Genomic DNA, 16,739 nt, shown 5'->3' with positions numbered 1-16,739 from the left:
GAGGAGAGGGGAGAGAGGGAGAGGAGAAAGAGGGAGAGGAGAAAGAGGGGAGAGAGGGGAGAGACGGAGAGAGGAGAAAGAGGGAGAGAAGGAGAGAGAGAGGGAGAGAAAGAAGGAGAAGGAGGGAGAGAGAGAGAGGGGGGAGAGAGGGGGGAGAGAGGGAGAGACGGAGAGAGGGAAAGAGAGGAAAGAGGGAGAGATGGAGAGAGGGAGATGTAACTGCATATTTGGAGTTGTTTTACGGTATGAAAGCCAACTCTCAATAAACCTTATGCTGCCCGTGAATCTGCTCCTGTAGACGGGTAATGCAGCTAGTTAATTTATAAGATAGGGACCTTCAAGGGAGGAGTAAAAAGCTATCTGTGGTAGCAGTACAGGTATAAAGTAGATAACTACACGTAGTAGCAGTACATGTATAGAGTAGATAACTACACATAGCAGCAGTACATGTATAGAGTAGATAACTACACATAGTAGCAGTACATGTATAGAGTAGATAACTACACATAGTAGCAGTACAAGTGTAGAGTAGATAACTACACATAGTAGCAGTACAAGTATAAAGTAGATAACTACACGTAGTAGCAGTACATGTATAGAGTAGATGACTACACATAGTAGCAGTACATGTATAGAGTAGATAACTACACGTAGTAGCAGTACATTTATAGAGTAGACTAGCTGCATTACCCGTCTACAGGAGCAGATTCACGGGCAGCATAAGGTTTATTGAGAGTTGGCTTTCATATCGTAAAACAACTCCAAATATGCAGTTACATCTCCCTCTCTCCATCTCTCTCTCTCTCCCTCTTTCCTCTCTCTCCCTCTCCCCTCTCCCTCTTTCCCCTCTCTCTCTCCCTCCCTCTTCTCCTTCTTTCTCTCCCTCTCTCTCCCTCTCTCCTCCTCGCTCTCCCTCTCTCTCTCCTTCTCTCCCTCTTTCCCCTCTCTCCCTCTCTCCGTCTCTCCCCTCTCTCCCCTCTCTCTCTCTCCCTCCCTCTTCCCCCTCTCCCTCTCTCTCTCCCCCCTCTCCCCCCTCTCCCCCCTCTCCTCCTCGCTCTCCCTCCCTCTCTCTCTCTCCCTCCCTCTTCCCCCTCTCTCTCCCTCCCTCTTTCTCTCCCTCTCTCTCTCTCCCTTAGTTCAACGCAACACTTGCGGATAAACAACATTTTTGGTTTTTCTGTCGGGCGTATGAAGAAACAGTTTTTGGCGTGTGCCTACTTTTGAGCAGGCGACGTATAGCTGGTCATGGCTGATGCAGGGTGACAGTAAGTCGATAGCAGCTGCTCTCTTTCTTTTCACAATAGCGTATTGCAACCCTAGGAGTACTCGTGAAAGTTCTGTAATAGTAAGTTACAGTAGGCCTACTCGTAGCTGGAAAAAATTAGTAACTCGGCTGCTGAAGGAAATGAACATGACCCACTATCACGAACAGCGGCAAATCCAACGTTATTAAGTAGTGGAGATGTGGCAATTCATAGACAATACAACGTCGTATAAGAAACACTTACCTTTTTGATGTGGAAATTTAGTAGGTGAGAAATGCGTTTTTCCAGTGGCTCCAAGAAACAAACGTTTACGTGACCTTCTCGGTACACGTTGGCAGTAAATATTAATTGCATGTAAATAACTACTCGTTAATTTATTTTATTTAATGAATAGTACATTTGTATAGCTGTATAGACACCTTTGTATAGGCCGCAGAACTCAGGAAAGGTGCTTTTTAACACGGCAGAAAATTTGCCGTTTAAAAAGCGTGCTAACCGGGGATTTCGGTTAATGCGCCCGAGCGGTGAAAGAAAAACAACAGAATCGCCACACCTTTATATAAGCCGTTTGGCTCAAATCGTCAGAGAAAAGTAGCGGCTAATAGTCCATATTACGAAATTACGATAATTAGTACTCATATTAATTCGGTTGGCTTCGTTCGATCGAATGGAAAAAGAAAGACCGCTCTATAATTTATTTACCGTTACTACACATATTAATTCAGTTCGCTTCGTACGACCGAAATTCGTACGACGATAAAAGGAAAGACCGCTCTATAAGGCGGACAATCAATCAATCAGACAGACAACGATTGCCGTTTATATAGTAGATAACTACACGTAGTAGCAGTACATGTATAGAGTAGATAACTACACGTAGAAGCAGTAAATGTATAGAGTAGATAACTACACGTAGTAGCAGTACATGTATAGAGTAGATAACTACAGTAGTAGCAGTACATGTATAGAGTAGATAACTACTAGGACAGTCATACCTCGACATACGGGTTTGATGCGTTCCAGATCCAAGTTTATATTTCAATTTATTCGTATCTCTCGCAATTTATTTTAAAACAACTAAATACAAATTAATTCAATTTCATCCTTTGGAAAACACACAAAAACAAGATATTGCAATGAAAAACATGTAATTGTCCTAAGTCGCCATATGCTCTCAAAAAGTAATAAATACATATCTAGTGGTTACGATATGCAACAAATTGTGACATTGTTATGTATAGACGGTAGTAGCTTATGGCTGTGTTTGCGGAGAAAGAGAAAAATTAAATTTAACTTGAATAAATTTGGCTTCCTATGCATATATTCACAAGTAAATTTTAATTTTAAACTCAATGAAATCATAATTTCTTTCATTTCCATCTTTTCAATTTTTTTCTACCAGTTTAGCTCATTTTTTTTGGTTTCGTCTTAACACTCAGCCAGCTGTTTTAAGAGAAATTTATCCAAAGACGTTAGGTTTTTCGCCATTTCAAAATGTTACGAAAATTATGAGCACATGTGTCTTTACAAAGGGCTAACGCACGACCACTAGCTAGCTTGTCCGGATGTCTCTTCCATAAAACCAAAAAACTCCTGCTATTTTTTAACATGTCTTATTTCCTTTGTAGAGAGGCAGGGTTTTTCCACTTACCCCCTCTTCCACCTATCCCTTTTCCATCTACCCTACTCGCTCATGTAACACCTCCTGAAACACAATCAATCCTTGTGTTGTCAGTTCTTCCTAGTGCACCTCCAAGGCCATTTATGTCTGCCTCTTTTACTTTTAGCCCTATAGATTTTTCATGAGACACGAGTTTATCTGTTAAAACGAGTTCACCCTCATCATGGTCTGCGTTTCGACCTCTTCAAAGTGTCGTACAGCAACGGAAGCTGGCCACAATTTCTTCCATGCTGAATTAAGAGATCCCCATGTGACACGCTGCCATAAATGGCCAATGATTTTCAAACAATGAACGATATTAAAATGCCCTTTTCAAAATTCACGAAGGGTGAGGTTCGTGCTATCTGTCACATTGAAGCATTTCTTGAATAAATACTTCATGTAGTTTTTTGAAGTTTGAAAACATTTGTTGTTCTACGGGCTGGAAGAGTGGCGTGGTGTTGGGCGGAAAATAGAGGACCTTTGAAGCTGTGTTCATCACAAATTTTTTCCTCAAGACCAGGAGGGTGACCAGGAGCATTGTTGAGGACCAGTAGACATTTCATTGACAGGTTTTTATCGGTCAACTATTTTTTAACTGCAGGAGTCAAGCGGTTTAACTAAACCATTCTGTAAAAAACTGCCGCGTAACTCAGGCCTTATGATTAGCGTGCCACATCACTCAGAGTTTTTCTTTCAAATCCTTTGTCTTTTAAAAGAGCATGGGGTTCACGGAGTGGTATACCAACAGCAGTTTGACTTTACAGCCACCGCTAGCATTGGCACATAAGGCTAGAGTAAAGTGGTCCTTCATGAGTTTGTAGCCTGGTAGCCTATTCTCCTCGACCGTGATGAATGTGAGCCGAGGCATCTTTTTCCAAAAGAGGCCAATTTCATCACAGCTGAGCACTCGCTGGGAATGTAACTTTGTTGCATTATAACCAAGGCAGAGATGTTGATATATTCTGTCGAGGCTATCAAGTCAGAACTTGCTGCTTTCCCATGCCTCACAACCGAGTATATCCCAGTGTATTTTTTTAAATTGTTGAGCCAGCCACGACTAGTTTTGAATATTTCCTTTGATGTTGAAGTCTCCCCTTTTCCGGCTGTCTTATTTACTTTCAAGTCATAATATAGTCCATTGGGTTTTTCCATGCGATCCATGTCAGTCATGCTATCTCCAAGCTAACTGCCCTTCATCCAGATCATAAGAAGCCTCTCCATCTCATCATGAACATTGCTGCATTGTTTGAAAAGTATGGTTAGTCCTTATGAAGGCTTGATGCCATTCACAGTACCGTGCTTGAAAATGGTACATATTGTGGTTGTACTCATATTGGTGAGCCAGCTCAGTCATCCGTACACAACTCTTATGTTTTTCTATAATTTCATGTTTTATATTAATTGTTATCATACGTTTTTTCTTCCCACTATCTTCTATTGCACAGGATTGATTTCGACATGCCTACAGTACTGTTAATTCACTTAATTCTGCACTGATTAACGCAAACAAAAAGAACCAGTAGCAAATGCAATTGAGCTGACAAAATATATCAAGCAATGCTGATCTCATAAGACCTCAAATTCTCAAATTGGGCTATTATCTCAAAGCTAAAACTTGCTCCAAACTTTGCTCGTATCTCAAATTTATCCTATGTTGTGGCACTCGTATGTCGAGGTATGACTGTAGTAACAGTGTAGGTGGAGTGTAGACAACTACATGAAGTGGCATTACAACAGATTAAAAGCAGCCCAAAGCAGCGCTTGACAAAACCTTGATGAAGAACTCTGAATTTGAAGGTTTACTTGCAACAAAATTCACATTACAGTTATTTGGTATCAAAAGATTCACCATGTCTTACTCTGTTGTGTTGTAGGTGCCAAATATGTGGCAATGCGATTACAAGCTCTTAAAAGCTCAAAAACGAAAAGCCGCCGTAGATTGGAATCTCTTTATTTATCTGACGCAGTCATTACAGTTTAGTTATTGTCTTGTCACGTGATGTTATCACGTGAATTGAAAGGCCAATAAAAAGCTCAATATAAAACTTATCGTAGCACTAGTTTATGACAAACACTTCGGGTTTTACCGAAGACCCCATATCAAATATAGACGCTCGCTACTTTACACTTTTGTTTCGGCTTAATCTAATCGTCAAGTCATAATCTGATCATGTGACCCAATACTTCGCAAATAATTTTTGCAGCACTTTTCAATTATCACAGGTGACCAGCAGGCTCGTCATGATCAGACAATGATATGTACTCCTTCGAGGCAAGGTTAAAAAATTAAATGAATTTTTACGGTAAGTTATAAGATATCACTGCTAAAAGTGACAGCATTACAATGACGATAAAATAGACGCGTAAGAACAATAGATATAGTTTTATTGGATGCGTGAAGTATATGTGTGAAAATATTTCGACGAATAAGGTTGCATGAAAGTGTAAACAGAAACCATCCACCACAACTACGTTACATTTGAGCCGTTTTGGAAAGAGAATCCAAACTATGGCGGTCTTGTGTGGCCGCGATTAACTGTTGGTTTTTGAGCTTTTAAGAGCTTGTAATCACATTCCCACATATTTTGCACTTACAACACAACAGAGTAAGACATGGTGAATCTTTTGATATCAAATAACTGTAATGTGAATTTTGTTGCAAGTCAACCTTTAAACTTTCAGATATTGGCCTTAGCTACCCGCAGGTCTTATCAATCTAAAGTGGGGAGACTTTTGACATTTGATGCAGTCACAACTCACCCTCCTTCATGGCAAGGATAAGAGGTGCTACCAAAAGGTCCTTAAAGCTGTTTGATAGCTGTACGAGTTTGCTGCGCACCAACCCATCTGCAACAAACAAAAGAGTCCACAGACTTGCACAGAAAAATGGTCGCAAGGATCTAAAACCCAGCTGATAGTGTCTTATACTTCTTACTAACCGACTGAGTCACATGTAAAATATTAATATATTTGGGTCAGGCTTCGGTACAAGTAGTTGGCAAAATTGTGCATAAAGTAAACACTTATAGATAACAATGTGTGTAGACAAATATGAGGCTGTATGTAAAATTATAGTACAGAATTCTTCATCAAGAATATAAAAATAAAAACCATTGCAAATGTGAAAGAGGTATATGAATGGGGTGTTAATCACCTTCAGTGAGATAGTGTTTAGTGGGAAGCTTCAGGTGAAGGTTTCTAGAGGCTTGTACAGCAGCTGAAATATAAACAGATCCATCATATTCTAGAGATATTGAGTCAGAATTTATGCAAGGAGTATAACTGAGCTGATGTCCAGATAAAACCATTTACAGAACAATAGGATATGTCGAATTTGAATTAGTAAAACTTGTCTACCATGCATATACAGTACTTATACTGGAGGCATTCGAGGAGAAGTAACTCTCTTTTCCAGGTGCCGAGAAGATGAAATACAGCTTTGCAAGAATGATGTATTCATTGCAGAAATATGCGCTTCTTGTTGGTATGCCGGACAGGATTTTCAAAGCAAAAGCCAACATTTCACATCAAACCAAGTGTAAAGAAAACGACATTTTATACACCATATTGGATTACTGCCTCAGATGCGGCTAAAACATAAGTACAGATTTCATATCTTTATTTGATGTTTAAAACCTCTTCAAATGCCTTGTCATTAACTCTTACCATGCACAACTAGATGATTAGCCATTGGTACACAGGCTACGGTAACATTGGAGTCTTCATGCATCACATGGCTATATGGTATCTTGTACATAGATGAAGACTTGCGAATCTGATCTAACAATGGTTCCTATAGAGAGACATACAAATAATCTTGAAACAACTATTTGTCAAACACTCCAAGTTTATCTTGCAGTGGTTCAGTATGCTTTCCTACATCTACGTCAAGTAATGCACGCGTGACCATGTTCGGTCAAAGCTATCTTATATGGTAACACTGATATAATATTATAGTTATATGAAAATGATCGCAACTAATGAATAAACAAAATGAGATGTATTAACTGTTGAAGCAGCAAAATGAGAAAGTGTGTACAACTGACATGCTAAATAATCATATGGACAATAGCAAGTTTAATATGAATATGAAAACGAACGTTAAAGGTTGACTTGCAACAAAATTCACATTACAGTTATTTGGTGTCAAAATATTCACCATGTCTTACTCTGTTGTGTAACTGTGTTGTAGGTGCAAAATATGTGGAAATGTGATTACAAGCTCCTAAAAGCTCAAAAACGAACAATTAATCGCAGCCATCACGAAAACGCCGTAGGTTGGAATAAATTTATTTCTCTGACGTACTCAAACAATTTGGTTATTGTTTTGACAGGTGATGTTATCATGTGAATTGAAAAGCCAATAAAAGGCTCAATATAAAACGTCTCGCAGCACTAATTTATGACAAACACTTCGGGTTTTACCAAAAAGCCTGTATCAAATATAGATGCTCGCTACTTTACAGTTTTGTTTCGATTTGGACTAACCGTCTAGTCGTAATCTGATCATGTGACCCATACTTCTTGCCAAACAGTGCGAATAATTTTTGCAGAATTTTTCGACTATCACAGGTGACCAACAGGCTCGTCATGTTTGTCAGAGGATGATATGCACTTCTTCGAGCTAAGGTTAAAAAATTAAACAAATTTTTACGGTGGGTTTTGAGATATTAGTGCTCAAAGTGATAGCATTACGATGATGATGACATAGACGCGTAAGGACGATAGACATAGTTTTATTGAATACGAGAAGTATATTTGAGAAAATATTTCGACGAATGAGGTGGCATGAAAGTGTAAACAGAAGCCATCCTGTTCATGTACGTCCCATTTGAGCTGTTTTGGAAAGGGATTCTAATCTACGGCATTTTCGCGATGGCGGCGATTAACTGTTCGTTTTTGAGCTTTTAAGAGCTTGTAATCACATTTCCACATATTTTGCACCTTCAACACAGCAGAGTAAGACATGGTGAATCTTTTGATACCAAATAACTGTAATATGAATTTTGTGACAGGTAAACCTTTAAACCTGCCTAAAAGACAAATTTAAAAATAAAGAAAACTAGTGTATATTGGACACCTACTTGATTCTGTCTGTTGTATAAAAATCCGCTCTCCAGCATCAATGTGTGCACTGCAAGTATCAATTGTTCAATTGGTCCGCATGTTCCATGCTCCGCTAACAACTGCTGGAACGAAAGGGGTAACTCCTCACCCCTTACATCTCTCATTAAACTGGGTGGTATCCCGAGTCTAAATGAGTTGGACCTAGCCATGGCCGAGGACTGTGTGTCCTGTATTAGTGGCATCATTATCAACACAAACTGTATACCAAAACTGTACAGCTCATTAAATTTTAAGTTACATATTATGAGCTGGCCACAACGGACCATTCACCACACAACATGATATTAGAGTTTCATGCAGTATAAACGACATGCTATAGGTGTTTAACGAGAAGTAGACCTAAAGGGAGTTCACGAATTCACTTACACACATTAAATGAGTAAAACATAATTTACTACAATGGATATAAATACATGTGACGCTTTCACTCTTCCTTATGCAATCCCCTAGTCCTGTCCTAAATAATTGGCTTTCACTTAACATATCAAGTGATCTCTATATAGAATCACACATATGCAATCAGATCCTTAGTTGTAGCATTTCCAATATTAGCAGGTGGTACTAAGCACAGAGTATACTACCAATTTAGGGATTTGAGGCACCAACAATAGCATCAAATTGCTAATAGAAATCTAAACCACAAGGCCTCATGTTGAGTTTTTAATTAATAATATAACTAATATATATACATATCTATTGTTAGCTAAACCAAAGAGAGAGCTCAATACAATACAATACAGGCTATGATATATTAATGAAGTTCCATGTTTTATATACATGTAGTTGAGCTAAAGAAAGCTCGATGTTGATGTAAAGTACAGAGAACAGACAATAAACACATTAACACCCATATTTGAACTAAATAGATTTGATGTCTATTTGACTTACAATTTGCTTCATGCATCCGCACTCATCAGACACTAGGGAGATTGATATATCTGGTGACAAGTGCTAGACAACTTGTCTATGCAAACTACATAGAATATCTTTAGTGACAAATGACATCTAGTGACAAGTGCTAGACAACCTGTCTATTGCGACTAAACAGAGTACGTATCTTTAGTGACAAGTGACATCTGGTGACAAGTGCTAGACAACCTGTCTATTGCAACTGAACAGAGTATCCTAAGTGTGGTTGATAATTTCATATAGCAATAACCTTGAGCATAAACATAATGTTCGCGTAATTCACAAATCATTTAGAGTAGGCTAGAAAATAAAACAGCTGTAATGGCAATCCAGATTTGTACTAACCATTAAGCAACACTTTTTCCTGATTACAGGTGACGTCGTCTCCTCCTGTTTTTCCCTAGGTGCTGATGACTTTATGTCCTCCTTGTCATTCAAGTTTGACGCTTTGGTGTCATCTGATGGAGCTACTAGAGTCAGAATGTCTCCATTGACTATATTCAGTTGAGAGAGAGTTGTGCTATCCTCAGCTTCTATGAATGTTTTGCCATGATTCAAACTGAGTTGAATTCTGTGTCTAGCAGAAGGAAAAGTATAAATGAGAATGTGTGAGTTGTACTGTACAGAGAATGCAAAAAGTGACATGACTAATTTTACTAAGTACTAACAATTTAATAAGGCCGAGAAACAACTGTCACGAAAAAAGGCCCTGACCATTTCTTCACCTAGCCTGCAGCAAAACACCTGTCTGTTCATTACCTAGGCACAGAGAACTCCTGCTCAACTTTATGTATGAGGTGGTTCCATGTAGTGGCTTCCTCTTGAGCATCCCAACGTAATGTCTTCCTTCTCCGTGAACTCCCATTAAGCTCCTTGACTATTAAACTTCTCATAATTTGGATAGTTACGTACTAAAAAAGACTCGTCCATTAAATTGAAAATAAAACCTGAGATGCATGTCTATGATTCATTGGTGACTCTATAGGGCTGAAGTAGAAACTTATTCAAATGCGATTTCAGCTCACATTAGTTTACCGCATCTACCCAATGTAAGCAATCACGTTTCTTTATAATTTAAAATGCACTTTCTTTAGTGCTGAAATGCTCCCTCAAACTCACACAGCTGCAAAGCTTTGTTTATATTAAAGGTTGACTTGCAACAAAATTCACATTACAGTTATTTGGTATCAAAAGATTCACCATGTCTTACTCTGTTGTGTTGTAGGTGCCAAATACGTGGAAATGTGATTACAAGCTCTTGAAAGCTCAAAAACGAAAAGCCGCCGTAGATTGGAATCTCTTTATTTCTCTGACGTAGTCATGAAATTCGGTTATTGCCTTGTCACGTGAATTGGAAGACCAATAAAAAGCTCAATATAAAACTTATTGTAGCACTAGTTTATGACAAACACTTCGGGTTTTACCGAAGACCCCGTATCAAATATAGATGCTCGCTACTTTACAGTTTTGTTTCGGCCTGGTCTAATCAGCAAGTCGTAATCTGATCATGTGACCCAATACTTCGCAAATAATTTCTGCAGCACTTTTCGATTATCACAAGTGACCGGCAGGCTCATCATGATTATCAGACAATTATATGTACTCCTTCAAGCTAAAGCTAAAAAATTAAACGAATTTTTATGGTAAGTTATAAGATATCACTGCTAAAAGTGACAGCATTACAACGACGATAAAACAGACGCGTAAGAACAATAGACATGGTTTTATTGAATGCGTGAAGTATATTTGTGAAAATATTTTGACGAATGAGGTTGCTTGAAAGTGTAAACAGAAGCCATCTCCTGCAACTACGTCACATTTGACCCGATTTGGAAAGAGAATCCAAACTACGGCGGTCTTGTGTGGCTGCGATTAATTGTTCATTTTTTAGCTTTTAAGAGCTAGTAATCACATTTCCACATATTTTGCACCTGCAACACAGCAGAGTAAGACATGGTGAATTTTTTGATACCAAATAACTGTAATGTGAATTTTGTTGCAAGTCTACCTTTAACATTATAGTCAACACCCGCTTCTTCGAACTTCACCTTCTCAGACTTTCAATTTTCTGTGGCCCTAATGATTGCCTGAAGAATGGCAACTTTAATCGATAGGTGACCCGCGTGACAGATGACGTGAGCAATGCATTTGCCTGAGTAAATTTTGTACTATAATTTCCATTTGTTATTATCCTGTTATTAACCCTTTAGAGCAGATTTTTTCGGAGTTTCCCCATCTGTGGGCAAATTAATTCCAAAGAGATTATCGATGTTTTACGTTTACTGTTTTAGTCATAACTCCAAATGGGTTTGTTTGATTTTTATGAACCCATAATAAAAAGTGATCAACAGAAAATTCTACAAAAAATGGCACTAATAGTGACATGATTACATTAGTATCCACCGATTCTTTTGTTGCGATTGTCATGGCTTTAGTGATGAGTGTGCCTGAAAAGATCAATCGTCAAAATAATCAGAACTACATTGTGATTCGAAGTCATAGATATAGTAAACCCTAAATTGGCGAATAGCTATCATTTCAATGGAGCAAAAGTGAGGCCTATAATTGGCTGTTGTTTTCACGACGTTACGTCGTAGTGATGTGCATCACAGCATCAAAGCCTTCAATTGAGCAATAAGTTTAGTAGTGGAAGCACGCTTGGCATGCTAGTTTTTAAGTCATAAGCGTAACAATAAGACCAAATTCTTAGTGAAATGTCATCAGAAGAGACCACAACACCCCAGGTATATCCTGAATTGCCCATAACAAGACAGAACATCAACTCAAAACAAGAAGTTCTCAACAATATCATAAGCTATCTATGCCGATTAAAGACACCAAGCTGAAAGCTGCTAGTGGAAAATAATAGGAAAATCATCATCATTTCGTCATTGGTTTTGAGTCAGCAGCCAAATCTGTACATGATATTGCTCAATATCTTTTCAGCAACTACCCTTACATCAACTACTTCCTAACCTTTAAGATCAACCAGGATCACATTGAGATTCTGTTTTCCACAATCTGATATAAGGGTGGCTATAACAATAACCCGGATGTGCAGTGCTTTAGATCTGTACTTCGAGCACTGTTCATAAAAGCAGATACCACACCAAGTCCCAATGTTAACTGTATTGATCTGGATGTAAGCAGGGCTGAAAAAACTGGTCAACTCCTGCTACATTCTCTGGCTAGAAAGAAAAAGAAAGAAGAGACAAAAGCTGACGAAGGTGAAGATGAGGATGAGGAGTTCGGCGATGAAGATTTTTTTCTAACTCAAATGTGATGAGTGTATTAAGTTCTTGACCGATGTAGAAGGAGTGGGAAGTAGAAATAGTGATGACATAACCCTAATCTCAGTTAAAAACAGAGGAGGATTGGTGACCAGATTGATAGGCCGAATATGTATTGCTGCAGAAAGGTGCCTACGTTGACACACAGAGAGCTTTTAAACAAGTAACGTCACAGACAATAACATATATGTCTTATTACATAACCTCAATCAAGGTTTTACATGTACAGTGCATGCCAACAGTCTACTCAAAACTATAGTAAATCGCTATACTAAAACCAGAATACACTATGCCGCTTCAAAGCAGGAATCTAGTTCAACCAACCTTAGACAAAACCTATCTCGTCTAGTTATTTTCAGTCATGTCTAATGGGTGTTTAATACAGTGGTCCAGCTTTACTGCTTCTAAATATCATTTGATTCATTAGTTTGTTATTAGTTTAATTTCTATTTGGTCACTCTTTGTATTATCAATGATATAGAAGCTTCTAAATCATTGGTATTATTCATTACCATGTGTGTAAGATTCTTGCCTTTATCATCCAAAGTCATTACAGTCATACTTCGACTTACGAGCTTAATGCGTTCAGAGACTGAGCTCGTATGCCAATTTACTCGCATGTTGGTGCAATTTATTTATATATAGAACAATTAAATATAAATTGATTGGTTTCCATACTCTAAAAATGCAAATAAAACACTCAAAACAACATATTGTAACAAAAAGAACATGTTGGTTATTGTCCTAACTTACCACATGCTTTCAAAAAGCAACAAATAAAAAATAATGCAAGGAAATGTGATTAATTAAAATGTAAAATTAAATACATATAATAGCAGCTAGCGCTAGCATTTGCCAGAGAGGGAGAGATAAATTATCCTTCATTACAACAGTTGACTTTGATAAATTTGGATTTTATCCAAGTCTTAAAAGACAAACTTAAAAGCAAACCTAAAAGCAAACTTTAATCTTTAAGTTAACGTAATTAAAAAATTTTCGGCGTTCATAGTTTTAAGTTTCTCGCTGGTTAGCTAATTTTTCTTTTGTTCCGCTCTCACGGCCAGCCAGCTGTTTTAAGAGAAACCTATCTAATGACGTTTGCCTTTGTCGCCCTTTCAACATGTTGCGATCAGGACGAACACAGGTATCGTCACCAAGGGTTAATGCACGACCACTAGCCAACTTGTCCGAATGTCTATTTTTCATAGTCTTGATAGATAGCGCCGGCCTTTTTACGTAGCATCGTTCCAGTTACGCAGTCACCGGCCAATTGTTTGTCTTTTATCCAAAGCCTGAGCAGTCTCTCCATCAGTGGTCGTGAAGATCGCTGCATCGTTTAGAAACTATGGCTAGCCCTTTTGCAAACTAAATGCCTTGAATATAATCCTTGTGTTTGATAATTGTGGATGTATTTCTGTCATATTGCTGAGCTAGCTCAATCATGCATACATATTTTGCAATAATTTTCCGTTTAATATAAATTGTTATCATTCCCTTTTTCTTTGCATTATCTATCTTTTTACTGGCAAACTTTCAGTCTACGCACGGTACTTTTAATTCACATAATTCTACACTGAAAATCGAGCACAAAAACATGCTACAAAAGTATAATCTGAGCAGTTGAAAAATACAGAGTGATGCTGTTCTCATAAGACACCTCCGACATATTTGGCAACTGACTTATGTGCTCGTATCTCAAACATGGCTCATATGTTAGTGCTAAAACTTGCTTAAAAGCTGGCTCGTACCTCAAGTTTCTCGTACGTTAGGGCACTCGTAAGTTGAAGTATTACTGTATATAAGTTTTACATATTTTCAATAAAATATGCAGTCTCAGATGCACAAACAATGGGAAAATTGAGCAGTTTTTAGTGCTAAGTCAATAGGAGTTAATAGATCAGCTGATTCGCTTTGCACATCACCATGACGTTGCGTCATGCTAATTATAGGCCTCACTTGTTTTGATTATTCGCATATCTAGGGTTTACTATATCTATGTTCGAAGTCATTAAATTTAAGATTTAAATTTGACCCATTTTCCTCAGATTCGTCTATAAGGTGGTTCAAAACTAGATCTGAAAAATTCAAAATGTTTAGACGAACTATTAGAATTATCTTTAAGAGCAGCGTACTAGCATAAAAAGCTAACGTTGTTATGGCGTATCAAAGTCCTTTTCTAACTCCCAAGTTGTACGGATTTTAATTGAAACTTTGAAGGCAACATGATTGAAACAAGTATTAATTCTATCAATTTAATATGTTTTACTTAAAATAGTCCCTTGTTCAACTCGGTCTGATACTTGGACGTATATGAAAAATCTTTTAAAAACAAACTCACAGTGGTGAAATTGTCGCTCTGCCTGTGAGAGAGTGCAAACTAAAAACTACATAAATGTCATTACGTCTGCCAAAGGTTTACTAATTATACCTATTGTAGGTATAATCAAATTTTACTCTCTCATGTATAACCTATATGCATATTGTACCATATTGTAACCTAGGAGTATATATGCGAAACAATATAGGCTGTTTAATAAACGGTACAGTACTTTACAGTACCTAATTTTCGAACTTTTTCAATGTCCAGTCTGTTTTTGCCCAAACAAACGAGGGTTAACTGTATTGAAATGTTTTAGGAGTTCAAAATCAGGTTTTCATTCAATGACAGCGAAGCTGACGAAAAGGATGATGCCTATACACATTCATAAACAAAGAAAACAGCTGTTAAAATGGTTGTTAAACTTAATTGAAAATAATGTTCTTCGCCAGCTTAATTTCCATTTCATGACTGAAGCTTTTATAAATGCATAAGCAACTTTTTATACTCCTTTTCACCGGTCTCTTTTTTAATTCTACAAGGAATGTGTCATCTGCTAAATGATCCTTTCAAGCTTGTGAAGTTTCACACACATTAAACTATCATCATAACATTGTGAGCGCTTGACAAAACCTTAATGAAGATCTCTGAATTTAACAATGAAAACCAATAAAATAAGTTGTCAGAGACTATTATACGACTTGAAATAACTAAAACACTAGTAATGTGATATATCTATGGTTTGTTGAAAGCATTGTCAGCTCAACTGCATCATCTCTAAAACCAGATTATCAGCTAAATGACAGCCATATTGATGCAGCCCAAGAGACAAAATATATTGAATTTTTACTACAATCTGATCTAAGTTCAACTCATACAATCAACCAAAAGTATCTAAGCCTAAATGCCAGCTTGGTACGGTCAAGCGGGCTCTGCATCATGTGAAGGACATGACCACAAGTTGAATGTGCAGCTACAGTGTATAACACACCCATCAAACAACTGATTCAATACATTAAAATGGTGCAAAACAAAGCTATCTGATTCATATAGGATATAAAAGGGAAGGAGAGTATTACTACTGCTTATGAGATACTTGATATACTTGCTGAAAAATGAACAAAAATAAGACACGAACTTTTAGAAAATATCCTCTCCAAAGAGGAAAACCATAACGCATTGAACTAGCTTATATTATCAATTGAAGGAAGTCCAACCTGCCAAAATGGTCTCCACTAGAGCAACATCAAAAAGCAAACCGCCAACAATTTATGCCAAAAAATCTATCTATTCTAACAGCTTTCCACCACAAACCGTCAGTGAACTGCAATGTGAACATGTCTAACAAGACCTTTAACACACACAGCTACCACTGTTAACCTTCTTATATGTTAAATCTTAGTAGCAATATCATACGAGGCAACTGATATAAACTGGCTAAGGACCAGGAATTACACGAGGCCCACTACTTGTTCCTGCTCTGGTGTGTGCTAAAGAACGTGTGAGATGTAAAAAGATTTCACACAAAGTACATTGAGATTGCAAAGCAAATTATTTAAATACAATAAACAGACATTAATTATATATGTGACCTACTGATACAATTGTCAATAATAAAAAAAGTAAACTTTGCTATTTGTATTTAATATTTTTTCAAACTTTTTAACTAAGGTGGCAGCCACTACTTGTCACCAAACCACAAATAACACTCACTTTGACAATTCACTTTCTAAGTACTTCTCTATAACCATGTACACATTTAACCCCACAATCTTTGCATGTTTTAGTTTACTTTGTTGTATTGAGATATCAGCAAAACAAGATCCCAAAAAGGAGTAAAGCCTAAACAACAAGAAATATGCTGAATACGTGCAATCAGAAAAACCTCTTGCCAAATGTCGCGAACTTCCTGGCACATCAAGGATCCTCAGAAAAACCACTTAACCTTTTGAACCCTAACAGATGGTATTCCGGCATTGCGTCGGCTGGGTCAGAAACCATAAAGGCCGGAACAACGGCATTTACATGGCTCTGTTTACAAATGCCCTTTTTAAGTAACAGCGGAAACCAATCAAATTTATTCTTGCACAGGGCATTAGATCAGAAATTTTACTTCCACTTTAACCAATTTCAAATATCTTTACCTACTTCCTTCATTATAATAACAA

The 16,739-nt window shown here is 37.5% G+C and overlaps 1 protein-coding gene across 1 annotated transcript in view; it reads right to left on the bottom strand.

Annotated features, from left to right (window-relative positions):
- Positions 1–9,870, bottom strand: part of LOC137391335 (F-box only protein 7-like) — a 19,978-nt gene extending 10,108 nt beyond the window's left edge. Inside the window, exons 1-6 of the mRNA XM_068077778.1 lie at positions 9,724–9,870; positions 9,310–9,541; positions 8,013–8,222; positions 6,595–6,721; positions 6,083–6,145; positions 5,689–5,775 (exon numbers count right to left, since the gene is read on the bottom strand). Of these exons, the coding sequence (XP_067933879.1) occupies positions 5,689–5,775; positions 6,083–6,145; positions 6,595–6,721; positions 8,013–8,222; positions 9,310–9,541; positions 9,724–9,857 (853 nt within the window). The 5' untranslated portion in view covers positions 9,858–9,870. The remainder of the gene's footprint in view (positions 1–5,688; positions 5,776–6,082; positions 6,146–6,594; positions 6,722–8,012; positions 8,223–9,309; positions 9,542–9,723) is intronic.
- Positions 9,871–16,739: the final 6,869 nt, after the last annotated feature.

The sequence above is a fragment of the Watersipora subatra genome, chromosome 3, assembly GCF_963576615.1.
Source record: "Watersipora subatra chromosome 3, tzWatSuba1.1, whole genome shotgun sequence".
NCBI lineage: Eukaryota > Metazoa > Bryozoa > Gymnolaemata > Cheilostomatida > Watersiporidae > Watersipora > Watersipora subatra.
The sequence above is the reverse complement of the archived record's forward strand: the minus strand, read 5'-3'. Positions and strand labels throughout refer to the sequence as shown.